The 18,293-nt window shown below is 35.8% G+C and overlaps 2 protein-coding genes across 2 annotated transcripts; one reads left to right on the forward strand and one right to left on the reverse strand.

Annotated features, from left to right (window-relative positions):
- Nucleotides 1–188: 188 nt before the first annotated feature.
- LOC142987637 (uncharacterized) lies at nucleotides 189–6,520 on the forward strand. The gene is made up of 6 exons (XM_076136531.1): nucleotides 189–369; nucleotides 510–684; nucleotides 1,730–2,033; nucleotides 2,185–2,353; nucleotides 2,669–4,570; nucleotides 4,652–6,520. The coding sequence occupies exons 1-6, from the start codon at nucleotides 309–311 to the stop codon at nucleotides 5,110–5,112; spliced, it is 3,072 nt and encodes a 1,023-aa protein (XP_075992646.1). The 5' UTR covers nucleotides 189–308; the 3' UTR covers nucleotides 5,113–6,520.
- A 3,045-nt stretch (nucleotides 6,521–9,565) lies between these two features.
- Nucleotides 9,566–18,174, reverse strand: Got2 (glutamate oxaloacetate transaminase 2). The gene is made up of 9 exons (XM_076136533.1): nucleotides 17,995–18,174; nucleotides 17,376–17,532; nucleotides 16,827–16,970; nucleotides 16,046–16,252; nucleotides 12,913–13,008; nucleotides 12,471–12,621; nucleotides 10,967–11,141; nucleotides 10,285–10,435; nucleotides 9,566–10,033 (listed from the first exon to the last, which is right to left on the reverse strand). The coding sequence occupies exons 1-9, from the start codon at nucleotides 18,081–18,083 to the stop codon at nucleotides 9,911–9,913; spliced, it is 1,293 nt and encodes a 430-aa protein (XP_075992648.1). The 5' UTR covers nucleotides 18,084–18,174; the 3' UTR covers nucleotides 9,566–9,910.
- Between the last annotated feature and the right edge of the window lie 119 nt (nucleotides 18,175–18,293).

The following is an 18,293-nucleotide window of genomic DNA, read 5'->3' on the forward strand; positions in this document are numbered from 1 at the left end:
AAGCTGAAGTAGTTTTATTTTTATTACTTTAAGGTTTCTTATGGAATGAATTATAATTTCGCGTATTTCAATTAACAAACAATAATCTGACATGTACTTAGGGTAAATTTGCTATTCACTTTGTGGTATCCCTAAAATCCAAAGACAAGACGCTGTATATTTTCGCTTCTCTTATTTGAAGTGTCAAAATGAACGAATTGTCGTTTGAAGTAAACAGTATGGATATTTGCCAATTGACTATTTTATAAAATATGTTTAAAATCATATAATCAAGAGTTAACTTTTAGTGTTTAATAAAAACGTTTAAAATGTGGCCGATGCTCCTCAATATGACACGCGACGAATGTCGCCTAACACTCCGTAGACTCGGTATATATTTAGTCCTATAAATGGCTTTCATTTTCCCTCCTATGGTTTTCTTAAATTATACCCGACGCGTCTTAGCTAATTTGTTGACAATCGTGTTCTAAATATGTTTAGTATTACATAGTTTATTCGTTTGTTTGTAGAATTAGAAGCCTACTCGAATATGATCAGTGTGTTTAGAGCACAAGGAGCATTGGAAGACAACAGAAAAAAGCTATTGGAGGAACTGCGCGCCGTTTTGCATATAAGCAATGATCGGCACAGCGCTGAGGCGCGCCGCGTGTCCAATGACGAGCTATTAGCAACTATTGCTGAACAGTAAGTTGATATTTAATATTTTCAGAGTAGGGTTGTTGATTTATTTTTAAACACTATTGCACAAAGTCAAAGATGGCTGAGAGTAACTGAAAGTCAAAGGTATTAACATATTTGATTAGTTTGTTAGCATTAATCATTGATTGTTTGCATTATATTCTTACTAGATTGTTATAAAACTAAATGTTTTTTAACTTCTTTTAGAGAATTCTATTGTTATATAGTGAGTCTTAGCCTTGTAGATATGAGTTTGATTTGTCAATGTGATTTGACTGCTGCTATGTTTCAACTAAATCAAGCTGTTTTGTGCAGTTTTATGCAATAGAAAGTAATTTTTAATTTATGAAAATTTGACAGATAACCTAAACATTTTTGTTTTTTTTTTTTTTTTTTTTTTTCTTTATTAAGGGCTTTGTCGCTTTGCGATAATGTCGCCCTATCGAAACAAAACAATCAATTACAAAATATCATTCACCTTATGCTACTTTTTCTTTAAGCCTAGTTGAGCTAATTTGTAAAGTGCCCTGGCTTTATCCGAAAGTGGATAAGCCAAGACACTATTACACAAGCCAATATCATAAAGTCTTGATGCACCAAACATAGACCTTCTCATATGTTCGTTCCGCACGCATTCCATCAAAACATGTTGTATATCTTCTACAATCCCACATTCTATACAATTAGGTGACACAGTTTTCTTCATGAGATATCCAAATTTATTCGATGGAATGTGTCCGGAACGGAGTCTTAACGCAGAACATTTTTGTTATGTCAAATTATTTTTGTAATTCTTTATCTAACTCATTAAAAACTTTTGATAGTAAGAGATGTGTTTTTTTAAGTGAATTATTTTGTGTTATGTAACTCATGCAGTTATTTTATAAATGTATAGGATGTTTTTGATTTTATTATAGTTTTTAAAATGTATTTATTTTATATTATAAAAAATTATAACTTTTTTGTGCATATACAGAAAATTTATAACTTAAAAAAAATAATCCATAAAAAATTATTACATTTATAATTAAAAAATCATTCTATAAAATAGGTTGTCAGGTCCAAACACAGGGCTAGGATGGATCAGCGAGGGTCGGAGAAGAGTGCCACTGATGCCCCGTGGTATTGCACAGACCATGTACACAGAGATTGCGGATAAGGCAGCGGAGGCTGCTGCCGCTGAAAATAAAGAGCTACAGAAAAGGCTTGAGGCTGAAAAACTTGTTGCTCCCAAGTCTAATGAGGAGGAAATGGCAGATGCTGAGGGTCAGACTGCTGAGAGTGCACTGAACACAGCTGAAGCAATGGATGAGACCATGTACCCTCCACTGGCTACAGAAGATCAGACCACCAAAGTAAGTTTTTGAACTCAAAACTTTGATAAAAGTTTTTTGTTTCTAAACTTTGTTTTGGCAACACTTGCACTTTAAAAAATGCTTGTATAATTTGTTTGACTAATACCTTGTTTTTAGTATTAATTAAGAGAGTGTATATCTTTTTTTTAAGATTTGGGAGTCAGAGCTAGTAAGTCGAAAGAGGAAAGTTCCTGAAGGCAGTTCAATACCAGATGATGGGACCACTCCTGTTAAAAATATGAGAAACATACCAGCCAACACTAATCAAAAACATCTCAATTTGTCTCAAATATATTCTAAGTTCTCACAACCAGCTACAAGTAAGTAGACTTTACTATTATACTTGTTTATAAGTAAAGTTGCCAGTATTGAAAATACTGAATTGAAAAGTTAGTTTTATTTTAAAGTTTTGTTTACTGGCAGGCTAGCAGAGGTTTTTAAATTGAAAAAGAAACATAGTTAAATATCGTATTTTATAGTATAGAATGTTGCATCATAATGTGTATGTATTTAGTGAGTGAACAGCAACTTGAATTTATAAATCAACAATTATAATGAGTTGACCTCTATTTCATCAAGGTAATGTCTGGTCAGTTCATTGATAATATCAGTTCTAACTATATGTTTTCGTGCAGGTAAACCTTCAGGGCAGTCAAAACACTCATACAACCAAGTAAGCAAAGTATCCACTAGTAAACCGAGTCAAAGTCACCCTCGCTCCACACCACACAAGAGTCGATCACACAAGGGTCCTAAGGGCTCACAAATGATCCCATCTAAGTCGCAGATGAAAAAGCAACAAGAGATGCCAATGTCTCCCGGCAAACAGTACAATCCGTCAACGTTACAGTTGGAATATGCGGGACCGCCGAACACTTTCCAGGCTAGCTACGCTCAATCGATCCTAGGCAACAAGACGAAGGGCGAGTACCTGGACGAGATGAAGCCCAAGGTGCTGTCGTCGCCGGGGCTGGCGGCGGAGGCGGGCGGGCTGCAGCTGCTGGCGCCGGCCGCGCTGCCGCACGAGCTCGAGGTGTCGGAGAACGCGCACCCCGGCGACCACGCCGCGCTGCAGCCGCCCAACAAACAGTCCGGGAAAGCTTGCCAACTCATTATTAAGAATCGCAGCGACGTCAGCGCCGATAAAAAAGTACAAATGTCCGAATTAAAAATATTACAGAAGCCCGCGGAGGGTATAAAGCTGCTGTCGAACAGGCAGGTGGTCGTCGCGCCGAGCTCTGCGCAGAAAGCGTTGAACGCGCCCGGCAAACTGGTAACGACCAAGGTGATCGGCTCTTTACCGAAACCGCGTAATTCTAACGCTCCGCTTATGAGTGAAAAAATGATCGTAGTCTCGAAACCGTCCTCGGAAAATAAAAACTTGCCGAACTCTAAAGTTTTAATCACGTCGACCGTCAGCACGCCTTTGAAGGACGGCACGCCGACTAGTACAAACAGCATATCAAATAAATTAACTGAAACGCTTACTCCTAAGGGTATTCCTGCGACGGACTTGAAAGTGTCCGCCAAGGCAGTAGTTTTAAATCCTAAGTCGGGGCAGAAAATGGTCGTATTGCCGGCTAAAGCGCGAACGAAACCGGGAAACGAGGGACAGATACCGCTTATACATTTCAAGGGCATACCGACTGCTATGAAATTAGTGCCAGTCAGTTCTCAGTCCATGACACCGATCACAAAATCACCCGCCATGACCGTCATGTCCAAACCTTCCACAGTTAGTTCGATTCCATCCAATGCCAAAATCGTTGGTGTAGAACCTATCAAAACCGCCAATCTGGCTGACATCGTGCCTGTGAAAGGTTTAGCGCCTGTAACCACACCTAAAATAACCACTCCTATCGTCCGACCGTCTAGTGCCAAGGGCAGCGTTATTGTTGTACAAAAAGGTACGACGTTAGGTAAAGCTTTAACGTTCACTAAAAACGGCAACGACATGTCTAAAGTTATAATGGGTAAAAATGTTAATCAACTCCTACAAGCTTCCAAATCTGAGCAAGGCGACCCGGCCAAGTGCGCCGGCAATGTCATCGTTCTAGAGCTAAACAACGAACAGACCGGTCGCACTACTACTATGTCTGAAATATTAGATAGCCGCGCCAGCAACGTGCCTCGTACTTCTGATGAAAACAAAAAATTGTCTCCAATCACACCAGACACACCAGTATTATTTGACAATCAAATGACGGAAGAAACATGCAACGCAAGTAGCTTAGATTCTACCGCTGAGAGCATAGGAGAAATCGTTCCCATGGAAGATACCAGTTTGTCATTGATTGGTAAAGATGACAAATCTAGTTTTATGAAAGACTCAGAAGCTGTAAAAGATTCATCGAGTGTCACAGACTGGGAGATGGAACTAGACACTGTATCGAGGAAAGGAAAAGACGAGGACAAACTGAACTCGTTACACCTAGACCTGGGCATGTCCAGTGACAGCGACAGTGAATACATGTCCACCAGTCACAAGTCGAAAAACAAACATTCACAGGAAAACATGCAGCGGACCACGCCAAGCGGTAAACTTTGCTTTTGATACCACATTTTTTTTATTTTGTTTCTTCCGGTTAATTTGTAAGAAACCCTAAATATTTGTTCAGGTGAGGCCGGCGATATGTACAGCAGTTCGAGTGCCATGAACATCGTGGCGCGAACGTTGCTCAGTCAGCTACAAGACGAAGGATCTTCGAGCAACGATTCTTCTTTCGCCCTTAAGACTAAAGTCGGCGAAAAATTAAAAGAGAACGAATCTAAATTGTCCGAGTCGGACGCACTCACGAAAGCAAAAGAAAAGCTCTCGGAGAAAGTAGCGGAAGCTAAGTCACAACAGAAGAGAATAGACATCTACAGCACAGCGATCACGACGTCCGACATAAACCTGGACTCGTTCTCGTATCTAGACGAGGGCATGATGGCGGGCGACGACGTGTTCGCGGCGGAAGAGGCCAAGCGCGAGCTGCGCCGACCGGACGTGCTCGACGACCAACTCTGCCGGTTATTAGGCGAGGACTCTGCTAACTCGACTGACTCACAAACTGTAAGTGAAAGTATAAGTAAATAATGAGCAATAAACTAGTTTTAATGACAAAGACCGTTGAAGATAAATAAAAGGTAATGAACTTAGATTAAGCGCGGACATATAATGTGAAGTGTAAAGTGGTGACAGTTGTCTCGAGTGAGACGTGTTCATAGTGCTGTTTCGTTTGTTCTGTTCAATATACAGTTTTGTAAGGTGTTTGTATCCTATATATGTGTTACATATTTCCCTTCATAATAAAGAGGCTAACCGATTTAAACAGCTTAGTAATTTGGGGCCATTTAATTCTCATCTTTACTAATTAGATATCATATTAGCATTTTTATTTAATATTCATTTACCAAAATTCATGTCTAAAATCAACGATATTTATGTATGAATCATAAGTTACTGTTATCCGTTCGAAATATTATCTAGAAAGATCGATATCTAAATAAATGATGCTCAACTAAGAGATTTCGGAATGATAGATGTAGGTGTCATGAATAAATAAGTATATTCATGTAAAATAGGTACTTGTTAACATTTGCTTAGTCACAAGCAAATTCAAGGCAACTTTATACTTTACAGTAACAGTTAGTGAATTATTTTGGTGTGTACTACTGCGGGTCAGCACCTGCAGACAGAAGTGTGCATTCATTATAATGTTTACGTTAAACAATGCATACAATACTTACCTACTTATTATTATTTAAGTTTCAGTGGTATATCATGTCCTTACGTATGTGTGTGAAGTCTGGGTTTAAGTTTATGCTATTCAATATTTTAGTGAAATTTGAAGCCACATGCTTACCACCGTCGAAGTATGGTGGTTGTGTGTGGCTCCAGTGGTCATGTTTAAAAGTGAAGTAATAAAATGTTCTCATAGTTTTAGTTGATTAAGGCAACTCGGTCATGAAGTACCTACACTGTAACGCACAATTTGTTCTCTAGATAATTAGTTACATGATTATGAATTTTATTTATACATATAACCTATGTTATACTTACCAATGATTCTGAATGCAATTACTCAGCATATATCATCTTAATTAATTTTATTTCGATTCTATAAACTAAAGTTTTGTTTTTATGATTGTGTTTATTCTCATTTTATATTAATCAGTTAAGAAGTCTTATTTCAAGTTATATTTGTAGTAGTCATAATATACAGTATAGTGTGGAGTGTTCACAGCAACAATGTTTAAATATTTATATGTGTAATATTATCGTTGATAAAGTTTATTTATGTATCAGTAAGTATGTAGCATAGTTTCATATAAACAATCCCATTTTATCACATTCAAAGTTATCCTTAACCACAGTTGCATGGAGTGAGGCAATCTTTTAAAAATCTTTATCTAAATACCAAGTGGTGTTCATTTATTAGGTGAATTAAAATATTTTACAATGATAGGTAGACGAAATATATTACCTTTATATTGATGTTTAATTCATTGTGAATGTTTCAATCTAATTTTGTTACCCAAATCCAACTTCGTCTACTGAAATTAAAATACTAAGTGCTGATAAATCATGGTCATGTTCCGCCTGATTTTTGATTGGTAAATGGACCAACAGCTGTCTAGCTACTTTTTAACCTTGAAGCAATACCCACCCAAGCCCAGACTTATTATATTCTGTTGTTGCACAATCAGTTGAAATAACTGAATTTGCCTGCAAATGTTAAACAAACTGCCTTTATTTGTCATCAAACCATGCGGATATTATCGGTCCTTCGCTCCAAGCGACTTCGAATAAAATCTTTAAAACGATATTTCTGACCCAATTTACTAAAATTCTGTTTGTTATTTAACCATATACAATTCAATAGTTTTGTAAATAACTGTGTAATCATTTAGGGATTATTTTTATTGCATTTTAGCCACGGTTAAGTAAGAGGCGTGAGTGTCTCTGCGTTGACGCGAGCGCCCTCTATCAACGACGTCGTAAAACATCACATGTAGATATTTGACGTAACATATTATTATATATTTAACACATAATGTGTCTTCAGTACTTCATAGTGCTGTATAACTAGTGCAGTACAAATATTAGTATGAGTATGAGTACATTTAAGAATGTAAATCTTAACTATTGAACTAAGTATTTGGTCGTTACTTTATGAAAAGAACTGGTGGGAGTGTGGTGTTTGATCTAATCTAAGTTTAGTATGTTTTGCTTACCTGTAGGCCTACCCACGTTTTTCTTCCAATCGAACTGTCGTTTTCGAACGAAATTGTTCGTTTAATAGTAAACTCTTGTTACAACATGAAAAAAGTAGTCAACACTGTCTTTTTAGTGCAATCTTGAATAGGTACACAAGTTACCTGTTTTTATCCGTTAGTTTAAGATATAAATATAGTAAATAACAGTTGCATGGAGCAGTCGAAGAATGATGAGACTGCTTCGAATATGTTATTCCTGAACACTTCCAAAACATCGTTAGTTATGCTTGTGATAACTAACCATCTCATATAATATATATTTTTAACTTCTCATTATATTCATATTATGTCTCATTTATATTGTGAGACTGTAGCCATCCAGTAGCAATATTAGATCGTAAGCTAGTTGTTGATTGTTATATTTCAATTGTTGCTAGAAGAATATTACATTTCTGTTATAACTTGTCTTATAGCAAATTATATTTATATTATTTGAGTAGCTTAATTATATATTTACAACTATATAGCTTAATTGATTATTTGTATCGCATAATACAAACAAAACTTTAGATTTTATCAAACACTTTCGGCCAACATAATTTTGGCTAACACCAGCCTGTTTGTAACCCATTGAGTGAGATAAAATCGTAATTAACTTGATGTAAAGTAAGGTAGTTCAGTCATAGTTCGACCAGTGAATCGATTGACAAATTCTAAACTGTTATAAGGCCTAATGTCAAAGTAATTAAAAATGTTTTCTTTTAAATATAAGTTAGTGTAAATTGTTGCATATCGAACTATTTTTGACCGGATACGTCCGGGTTGTTTACATACAAAATGCGTAAAGTACGGTTAGGCGAGGGTTTTAAGTAAATAAGGAAATAGCCTCAAATACAGGTTGTATTTAAAAGGGTGGTGCTAAGTGATACTAAACTTTCAATTTGTTATCAATTCGAGTATTGTGTAAGAACATTGTTAAGTTGCAAGGAAGTGAAGTATTCTAGTACCCTCCCAATAAGGCACTTCCCTGATGTTTACAAATATAGACAATATTTTATATGCACATGAAATACTTGTCTGGTAGAATAGGAGTTACTTTACTTATGAGCACGCGAGTACCTTATGATAAATATAGCAACTGATTTTAGTTTGTTGTAGTGTACAATCGAAGCAACTTTTGAGCTCAGTTCAGTCTCTATCATACACTAGTGAGCGAAACAGGGTTGTTAACTTCCAGTCAAATCAGCTATTCTATAAGAAATGTCTAAAATGCTCAAGATTATGAACGAAAAGAATTGATAAGCAGTTTAGGTGTAACTTTTCGTTAACGTACTCAATGTACCTTATTGCGGTAGATGAAAAACAGTATTTTTTTCACTGAATAAATATTTCAAGTAAATATGCCAACAATTTGTTAATGCACATAAATGCAAGGCAGTGTATAGCGAAGCGTGCAAGTAAGGAGAGTCTAACTGCTTATGATAAACTGAATATAAGATTTGGCAGCAAGGGACACATGGTATAGTACCTAATAACATTGTTTATTTTAAAGATAATAGCACTTAATAGTCAAGTTATGGATAAGTTTTATTTTGAGCTCGAAAGCCCTTGATCTACTAACTTCCATTAAAAATATATTTCTTTCAAACTTTGGTTGAGAAGTTCTCTATTATCTCCAAACTTACTGGATCCAAACCCTCACCAGCGTGTGTGTATATTATATTATATGGTACATATTTCTTGCTTTAAACAGAATGTTGTCACATTCTAAAGAAATAGTGCCATTGGTAGCCATTAGTTGTTCTATGACAAATTTGTACATATATTGATAACAGTACTATTTTTATTGAAAATATCATTGACAGCTGTCAACTTATAAAAATGTATTAGTATATTTGTATCATAATAATGTACGAGAAAGCATTTTTGGATGTCGTATGTATATCCTACAATAACTGATTTAGTTTAGTAAAATGTTAATAGGTTTAGGACTATTTTAAATGGATGCAGGTGAATATGTTTAAGATTGTTACCACGATACAATCGAATTGTGGATAAAATGTGTTCCCTTTATATTGTAAGGTTCTATAAGGACTCGTCTATTGTATTATATAAATTCTTGTTTAAATTTTTGAGGCAATGTTAACGATTGACCTGCATCAGTTTTTTTTTATAAACATAGAGTAAGATGTTCATTTGTTTTGTCAGCTGTAAATATTTTGCGTAGAAATACCTAGTACCGTGGTAGAATCAAAACATGTTGATACAATTTTCTGTGTTTTTCGCAAGTTTATTTTATCTACTTATTTTAACGAATAAAATTTAAATCATAACAAAGTTTGTTTTTTTAATCTCTTACACTTAATTTCAACAATCACAACATTAAGGCAACTACGCCGAGTAGACATAAAAATAACATTATACAAAAATTATATTTATTCTAAAATAAAAATGATACAGTGTACGTTATACATACATACGAGCTAAAAAGTAAACAAAATAATAACATATAAAATCTCTTAAGACGATTTTTGGGAAATACATTGTTTAGCTTAAAGACAATCTGGTATGAATAAATACTGTGCTCTTTCGGTACATTGGCTCATTTTAGAAACAAGCTGTCTAATGCTTACGGCAGTAGTAATGGTGGCAACACTGGTGACGATCGTGGCTGATTATGACGAGACCTTGTGCATGGCGTCCGCGACGTAGTCGACATTCTTTGAACTGATGCCAGCCACTGAGATGCGGCCATCCTTGGTGAGGTAAATGTGGAATTCCTTTGTAAGACGCTCGACCTACACAAAATACACATTTTTTAACAAAATGTTGATTTACCTTAAAAAAAAATATATATTTTTGATATATAAGAGGGATATATATATTTTTTATCATTGAGTTGGGGATTTAAATCAACACAAGATTCTTAATCAACACTCACAGTGAGTGGAATTCACTAATATACATTTTTAGGCATATCCCTATACACGCGTCTCTTAGCATAAAACGCATGCGCAATTGTTATTTTTTTAGACTAAAGGTTAATGACCTGGTCAGGCTTGAGTCCAGTGAAGCAGAACATGCCGATCTGGTCGGTGATGTGTTGCCAGGAGCGCTTGTTGCCGGCGCCCTCGATGCCGTTGCGCAGTCTGCTGCGCATAGAAATGATGCGGTCGGCCATCTGCTTGACGTCGCTCAACCTGGAATTGTACATAAAATAAAATTAGTATATTTTATATTTTCTTTTAGTTATTGGCTTGAAAATAAAAACCCAGGAGATCGAGAGAACTGGACGCGATACAAAAATGTTTAACTTAATTAACGAACTGACACATTTTTGGAAAGTTTATGTTACGGTTTTGACTAGCGTATTGAATGCAAGGCCTAACTCTTATGTCATTATGGGAAAACTATGCACAGCAGTGAATTAAAAGTATTTAATACATTATCTAAGCACATTTTATACATAAGCCACTAATAATTAAGTGAAATTCTAACTGAGCTAAGCATGCGCCTCTCACACTAGTAACCGGTGGTTGGACACCAATGAATTTTCGAACTTATGTGTGTATCGGAAATAATTATCACTTGTTTCAATAGTCAAGGAAAACATCGCGATGTAACCTTGCGTGCCTAGGAGTCCCATAAAGGAGCTCTTAAAGGACTGGAAAGTCCCCAACCTGCACCTTGCCAGCAGTGGGATAGTAATGTGTTATATTTATAGCACTCACCATTGTGTCTTAAGCTCGGGTGTGGTGAGGATGGTCTTGACAAGGCGGGCGCCGTGCAGGGGAGGGTTGGAGTACATGGTGCGGACCATGATCTTCACTTGAGACATCATCTTGGCAGCAGACTCCGCGTCGCCACACAGGAACGTCAGCGCGCCCGCACGCTCACCGTACAAGCCTGGAATTACACGTGAATCAATGAGATAAAAAAAGTTATATCTGCCTTAATTGATAGAGACAATGTAATAAGTGAGGTTTAGAATCTCAGTATTGAGATCTTTGCACCACAAAGGCCTTAGCTTGATTAATATTCTCCATGGTTTATTTTCTAGAATGTAATAGGCTTTCCAATAAGGCTTTAATTGCTCTATGGACATCCTTTCAATCATTTCGGGATAGAGAAGAGAAAGTGCTGCTTAGGTGAAAAGGCACTACAAAAAATCTCCTTTATTTTTTTAAATATGTAAAAGATGTACTAAGTTGCATTCTTTGTCCTCCACCCGTATGGGAAAAAGGGCATGATTTTATGTAGTATGCAAAAGAAGAGATATATTGGTTATGTTTACTATATTGAAAATTAAGTTGAATAAGCCAATCATGGTAGCCCAATTTAACTTTAGATTTCTAGCATGGAAACAAGTCATAACTTAACATGTCATTCATCAACGATAAAAATAACACCACATGTCCAATTGACCTAATTGACGTAATATAAAAACGTAAATAAGATAACAAGGTCAAAATGTAAACAGATAGTTGATCATAAACAATATAATGACGACATTAATCTGAGAAAATCACCACAAAAAAAACACATCATTATAAAAAAAAAACCGGATAATACTGATATTTTTTGCGATCTTCGAATCATTAATGATATTATTAGAGTAAGTTTTCCAGACGTTTGATAAAGTATATACGCGTATATGAGTAACAATATCGTCCATTTGATGATAAAATTGCGACCTATTGTACGTAATTTTCCGCACAATTACATACGAATCAATATGACGTTGTTTGCAGACGGATGGATTCACGGCCACCCATACGTCAATTCCTCTAATAGGTTCAAGGATAAAACAGTTGCAGTAACAGGTGTCCTGATACTCGAGATCATCGACATTGTCAAGTCACGAGAAATGCTAGGTTTTTGGCAAGTATTTAGTACTTATAATTAGTCAACTCAACACCTGTTCTTAAATATTTCTGAACACTTTTTTGACATTTTAGAATAGTTACATTCAATGGCCAAATTTCATTTTTAAAGCTTTGATAAGTGTATGAATTATGTGGGTACTTTTAGAACGTAGAATTAAGTTATATTTTACACAATTTTTAGATGAAAGGTACTTTTAAAAGTAGCATAAAACTAGCCTAAAAAGACCTGTTCCCTAGTAGCCTAAAAAGTTTTAATAAAAACAGAACATTCCGCCTCTGCATATCCCTTCGGGTATCACAGGCGTGATATTACATATGTATGTAAAAATATAGTTGGTTTGCAACATACCCATATTCTTGGCGAAGCTCTGCGCGAGCATGACCTGGTGGCCCTCCTTGACGAACAGACGGACGGCGGCGGCGTCGTTGTCCACGCTGCCGGTCGCGAAACCTTGGTACGCCATGTCGAAGAATGGCAACAACTTCTTCTTCTTGATCACCTAGAATCACACGATACATGGGAGGATTAGCGTCTATAGTTATCTAATACTAGGGTAAAATTTTTAAAACATGACATACGCTACAGTTTTTAGTTACAGTTTAGACAAAAGGGTGTTAATGTGGATCTAATAAATGAGAAAAGTTATTTTTTATGCCAACTTTGAAGTATAAATTGCATAAAATATCTAGGTACATGATTTCTTTTTGTTCAGTAGGTATGTAACTAACTCAATAGCACAAAAAGATCTTATAGAAAGATGAAGTTTTGATGTGTTTCAACATTTACTTACCTCAGAAAGTTGTTTCCAGTCATCAAGTTTAGGGTCCACGCCGGTGGGGTTGTGCGCACACGCGTGCAGCAGAATAATAGACTGCTCTGGGATTTTCTGTAAACAAACAATGTTTTATTAGACACATAATGCTCTCTCACTTCGGGAGAAGCCCCTTGCCCAACAGTCGGAAAGTATTGAGTTATTTATTTTTAGCCTGTTTTTGTGTCCCATTGCTGAACAAAGGCTAAATAATTATATTATATTCCTTTCTTTAATTTGGTTTCTACTTATTCTCATAAATTCAATATTAAAGGAAAGATAGTTTGTTTTAGTAATATCGAGTAAAAAACACGCTCTAGTCATATGCATGTTAGTTACCAATTGCATAATATACTGCAATAGTAAATAAGTTGGCCAGGGCCAGACAGAAGATGTAGATCTAGACTATAATAGATACGCATCGATGTCCTATGTATACCTACTACATGTAAGAATTGATATAATTTCATGTTAACTAAGATAAGATACATTTAATACTTGCTATTTAACCACCATAGCTAAATTGTGCAATACTTGATAATTTATTTTTAGATAACTGGCCATTACGATTAGATTTTGCAAACATCTGACATAATTTACAAGAAGACCCGAAATAAAATTTATCACACAAGTATTGAATTGGGTATCGAACCTCCGACGACTACGAATCAACCACTTCACTACGGAAGTCGTCAATATTAATTAATCATGTAAGCTTTTCCGATTAGTCCTATTTTCTATCTCACCATGCACACAAGGCATGATAATAGCACGTATAAAAGCCCATAAGAGACATAATGACTGAGATACCACATGCAGCGTAATCAAGGGATAAAAATGTTATCAGTATCTATATCAGCACAGCGAATATTCGTCTATCTAACATGAAACAAACACGCACTTTCGACGTGATGACCATTATCAGTTTATCAATGGGACGTTGTATAACCCCGCGGCAGTTTTATCCAGAGTACAATAAACGATAAAGACTGTCTCTGTGGCGCGATCTGTAGTATAAGCGCCGGTTCCCATTTGTCGAGTGTCGGATCCAAATATTAATCGGAGGTTCTAGTAGCAGAGCATTTTATATGAAGCTATTCACATTTATCGTAAACCAAAATGTTGGGAATGTTTGGATTAACCGTAAACGATTAATGTTGGGATCCGACACCCGACAAGTGGGAACTAGGCGTAACTGTGACCATGAGGTCCCTGGTTCGATTCACGAGTTGGGTAAGTAGTTGTCTTACTCTTTTCTAGTTTATATAGTACTTGTAACCGGCGAATCGGCGCCAGAAAAGTTTATAAGAATCGTACTTAGTGCGTTCATTCTCTACCTGGGGTAGGTAAAAAGGGAAATACATAGTACCTTCATGGGAAAAAGGCATGATATTATGTATGTATTTGAATTTTCTCAATAGAAGCTCGGAATTTGGTAACACGCCCGGCAAGTGGCAATAGGCTCGCCTATTATCTTTAGGTCTTACATTGCTAGCAGCGAAACGTGAGTGTATTTCATACACCTCTGCCTAATCCTTCGGGTACAACAGTCATTATGTATTAAATAGTATGTATGTAAGTATAATAAACGATAGTAGAATGTCGATTGTAATCTTTGTCTGCTATAAAGTAATTATTTTTCTCATTTCGCAACTCGCTTATCAGACTATGAGTGCGCATAACATGTTTATGAAGTTAATTTTACTACTGGTTTTGTTTACCTACTGTTATAATTAAAAGTCGTTCTATATAAAGAAGTAATCAATACGGCTTTTGTTGCTATGCCAGATTTAAAACATTCTACATTTGTTTAATTATCTGTCTCGGCGCTATCGTTTACTTCCGAAAAATTTTTTTGTCCTTTTTCAACATGGCTTACCTAATTTTGGGTGCAAGATTCAAATATGACTGTCTTAATTTAGAGTGCAAAATTGACACATGATTCAGATTTGAGTGCACGAAGCATTTTCTAGAGAAAAGTATGTAAAGAATGCGTGAACGCTACGGTTTCTACTCAGGTAATTTGGCAGCTGTAAGTAAAGTAAGATTACATTATGTAAACCGATAACATGGCGGTCAAGGATGATGACGTAGATGTTGTTTAGTTATAGAAAATGTACGATAAGATATTAGTTATATATCTATTAAAAGCGTGTAAACAATATGAAAATAATTATTGAATAGTTGAATCTGCAAAAAGAAAATGTGTTTTGAATTAGCAGACGGTTATCAAGTCAAATTCCTGTTATTTTTTCAACTCATTAGATACTGACTCACTGCTAGGTAAGGGTCTTCTCCCGTAATGTAGGAGTCGTGGAGACCTTCGGTACACCACACATGCCAAGTGTGGCTTATAGACAATAAATAGCAAACCAAAATAAGCTTGATAATTATACAACAGAAACGTTTATTTCATAATATTTAGCAGCTCCAAAAATACACACACTTTCAAGTTCAAAGTCAATAAAAATTTACAACTACTTATTTAGATAGCGCGTGATAATTATTTGGTAACATGTTAAGATGTTACAACATAATACACATAACGGTTTACTAAGCTTACTACGCTTTTCTCATACAAATCTTTCCGTAAACATGACCTATTTTAAACGTTTTATTTACACAGCTTTGAACCTACAATTCAAGGTCTTGCTTTCAGACAACCACGTGGCATTATGCCCAAGGGAGGCTACGTCATTCATCGCCGCATTGCATGGTAAATAACGCTTTTCGTGACGTAATAACACTGGAATATATTCCAAGGACAAACAAACGAGACTGTTTTTGTTGGAATACTGCATTCAAAATACATATCACTTGCCGAGTGAAAAAAACATCGTGATGAACGACCCTGCACGACTAAAAATTGTTTAACATATTTCTTGATGGCATGCAGTCTCTAACCCGTACTTAGCTAGCGTAGACGAGTAGTAGCGTACCGTAGCGAGACTCTTGCCCAGCAATGAGACAGGAAGAGGTTAAATGTGCATTCAAATAATGTTGACTTTACTTGCACAGCCAACAAACATCTTAGAAATCATTGTTATGACCGAGACAGTAAGGACGTATCTATTATGTCACATATGATAAGATAATTATGTTGTGTACTTACAGAGATATCGTCAAGAGCACCCTGCAGGTCGAAGCCGTTGGTCTTGGGGTCGAAGTAACGGTACTTCTTGCACGGAAGGTTCAGCATGTTGCAGATTTGTGGGTGGTTGCCCCATGTCGGAGTTGGCACCCAGATTTCCTTGGTTTTGTTGTAGTGTTTTGATACAAACTCCAGACCAAGACGCAGAGCTCCAGTGCCGGACAGTGTCTAGATAAAAAGAAAACATTTTCAACTGCAAAAGTCTTTTGCACCACTGTAGTGGCAAGGGATAGTCTACATGCAATTAACTTTTATTGAACATGATAACTCTTCTAGCTGATTGGTTGAGTGAATGAATAATGAATACAGAGATGTTTCAATTGGTCCTACTCTACAGAGGTTTAAACATAATGAGTGGAAGTGGCTCTTTAGTCAATCAATAGTATAGTATTTAACTGCATGACTATTGAGACTAATCTAAGGAACTGCTGAACAGATTTCATTCCAGTCTTCAACAATAGACACTTTTGAGTGATTTAAAAATCAACACCATGCTAACTTTACATTCCCTGAAGTTACATATGCATCTCCATTGTGTAGAAGATAACAGCAATTAGTAAAACGATCCTATGAAGTAGTCTGTTGCTAGCTCACAGTAGAAGGGCTTTTTTATCCTCCTTAATCAATTATTGAAATTAACTCTTATAATAATACATAGTAGTATATAGTAACAGTTGAAAAACAAGGAAAATTCTATAAATTTTGAACATTGCATCATTATATTTCTTAGTATATGTCTTACCTGTACAGTGCAGTTTGTTTTGTCTTTGAGAACCTGGCTGTCTTCACCGAAGGCAAGCTTGGCAACAGCATCTGTGTATTCAGCCTCACCACTGATTGGTGCATATTCATGGTTCAAGTGGGCAGCATGTAAGATTTCCTCTGCCTAGTGTAAAAAAAGAATATTGAATAAAATTTCTGGGGAGGCCTTTGCCCAGCAGTGAGACACATAAAACTTTGCCCAGCTCTGAGACACATTTGTGCTAATAAAAAAAACTTTTGTGGGTACTTAGATATTATTAGCAATGCACTTTGAGGGGGACATTATTGCTCCTGTTCCTCCTCTAGATGTATTTATGGTCATATTTTAAAGTAAATTTTAGGTAGTGCCTTATTCCTGTTATTGAAAGAATATTATGAAAAAATGAATACTTAAGTTTATAGGTGAAATATTGACTCACATTTCATTATGTGCTATCTATGAATTGCACTTGAAACAACAATTTAGCTTTATTGATACAAAACTACCAGTCATAAAAAGTATAAACCATAGATAACATGAAATGCTTACCTTTCTGACTGAAGGCAGGACAAATGGCTTGCCCTCATCGTCTCTGTAGGCACCAACTCCGAGGTTCACCTTCTTGGGGTCAGTGTCCCTTTTGAAAGCCTCGGAGATTCCGAGGATTACATCAGGGGGGCCCATTTCTACATTGCTCCACCATGTGCTAATTTTTAAAAAAAACATAATTTATGGGTATATAGTTCTGATGCAATAAATGATTTTTACATATATTATATTTTTAAATGAAGTATATTTTGAGTCTTATAAATATAGCCAAATTCTTATTTGAATCTAGTTCAGGTAACAGAAAAAGTGATGAAACAATTTATCAGGTAAATTAATATTGTTTACTAAAGAGTACATAAGATATTTTTATCCTGGGAAGGTCAAGTGCAACCTGTAATTTGTAATGCTTTTTTAATAAATATTTTCATCTTTAAATGGTGTATTACAGATAAGTTACAGCCATTAATCACATTATGTGAGAAGTAATAAACAGCTTTAGAAAAAACGTGGTGCCTTCTGACTTCGATGTCAGCTAGTTTTCAACCCATTAATTTTAATTCTTACATACAATAATGTTTTAAATGCTGTATTACGTAAATAACCAAATTAGCCGGTTTACCTGTTTGCTCTAATAAAATTGTTGGTGATAACTTCCACATTATTACTTTTTAGCACTTGTGCGGTGAGTTTTTTCAAAGCCTGAGCCATTTTTAATACTGTCCGACACTGGCTGCGATTAATTCGCTATTAATATAAAGTTTCACTATACCACTGCCGCAAGCTCTTATCTATCGATAAAGTAGTATAGCATACCAGCTGTAAAACATAATTTTCCGTTGATCAAATTTGTTTTCTAAATGATAGGCCTGAATCAAATACTGATAGAAATTAAATATTAAAAACGTATATTGACAACGA

Source organism: Anticarsia gemmatalis, chromosome 3 (genome assembly GCF_050436995.1).
Source record: "Anticarsia gemmatalis isolate Benzon Research Colony breed Stoneville strain chromosome 3, ilAntGemm2 primary, whole genome shotgun sequence".
Lineage (NCBI taxonomy): Eukaryota > Metazoa > Arthropoda > Insecta > Lepidoptera > Erebidae > Anticarsia > Anticarsia gemmatalis.

Coding starts and splice junctions, on each gene's coding strand:
- LOC142987637 (XM_076136531.1), top strand. CDS start 309: ATGTGGCCGATGCTCCTCAATATGACACGCGACGAATGTCGCCTAACA. Junction 2,034..2,184: donor CAGAAGATCAGACCACCAAA/GTAAGTTTTTGA, acceptor CTTTTTTTTAAG/ATTTGGGAGTCAGAGCTAGT. Junction 2,354..2,668: donor GTTCTCACAACCAGCTACAA/GTAAGTAGACTT, acceptor GTTTTCGTGCAG/GTAAACCTTCAGGGCAGTCA.
- Got2 (XM_076136533.1), bottom strand. CDS start 18,083: ATGGCTCAGGCTTTGAAAAAACTCACCGCACAAGTGCTAAAAAGTAAT. Junction 12,622..12,912: donor ACTGGAAACAACTTTCTGAG/GTAAGTAAATGT, acceptor GTGTGATTCTAG/GTGATCAAGAAGAAGAAGTT. Junction 10,034..10,284: donor CTGGACTCAAGCCTGACCAG/GTCATTAACCTT, acceptor TATTTTGTGTAG/GTCGAGCGTCTTACAAAGGA.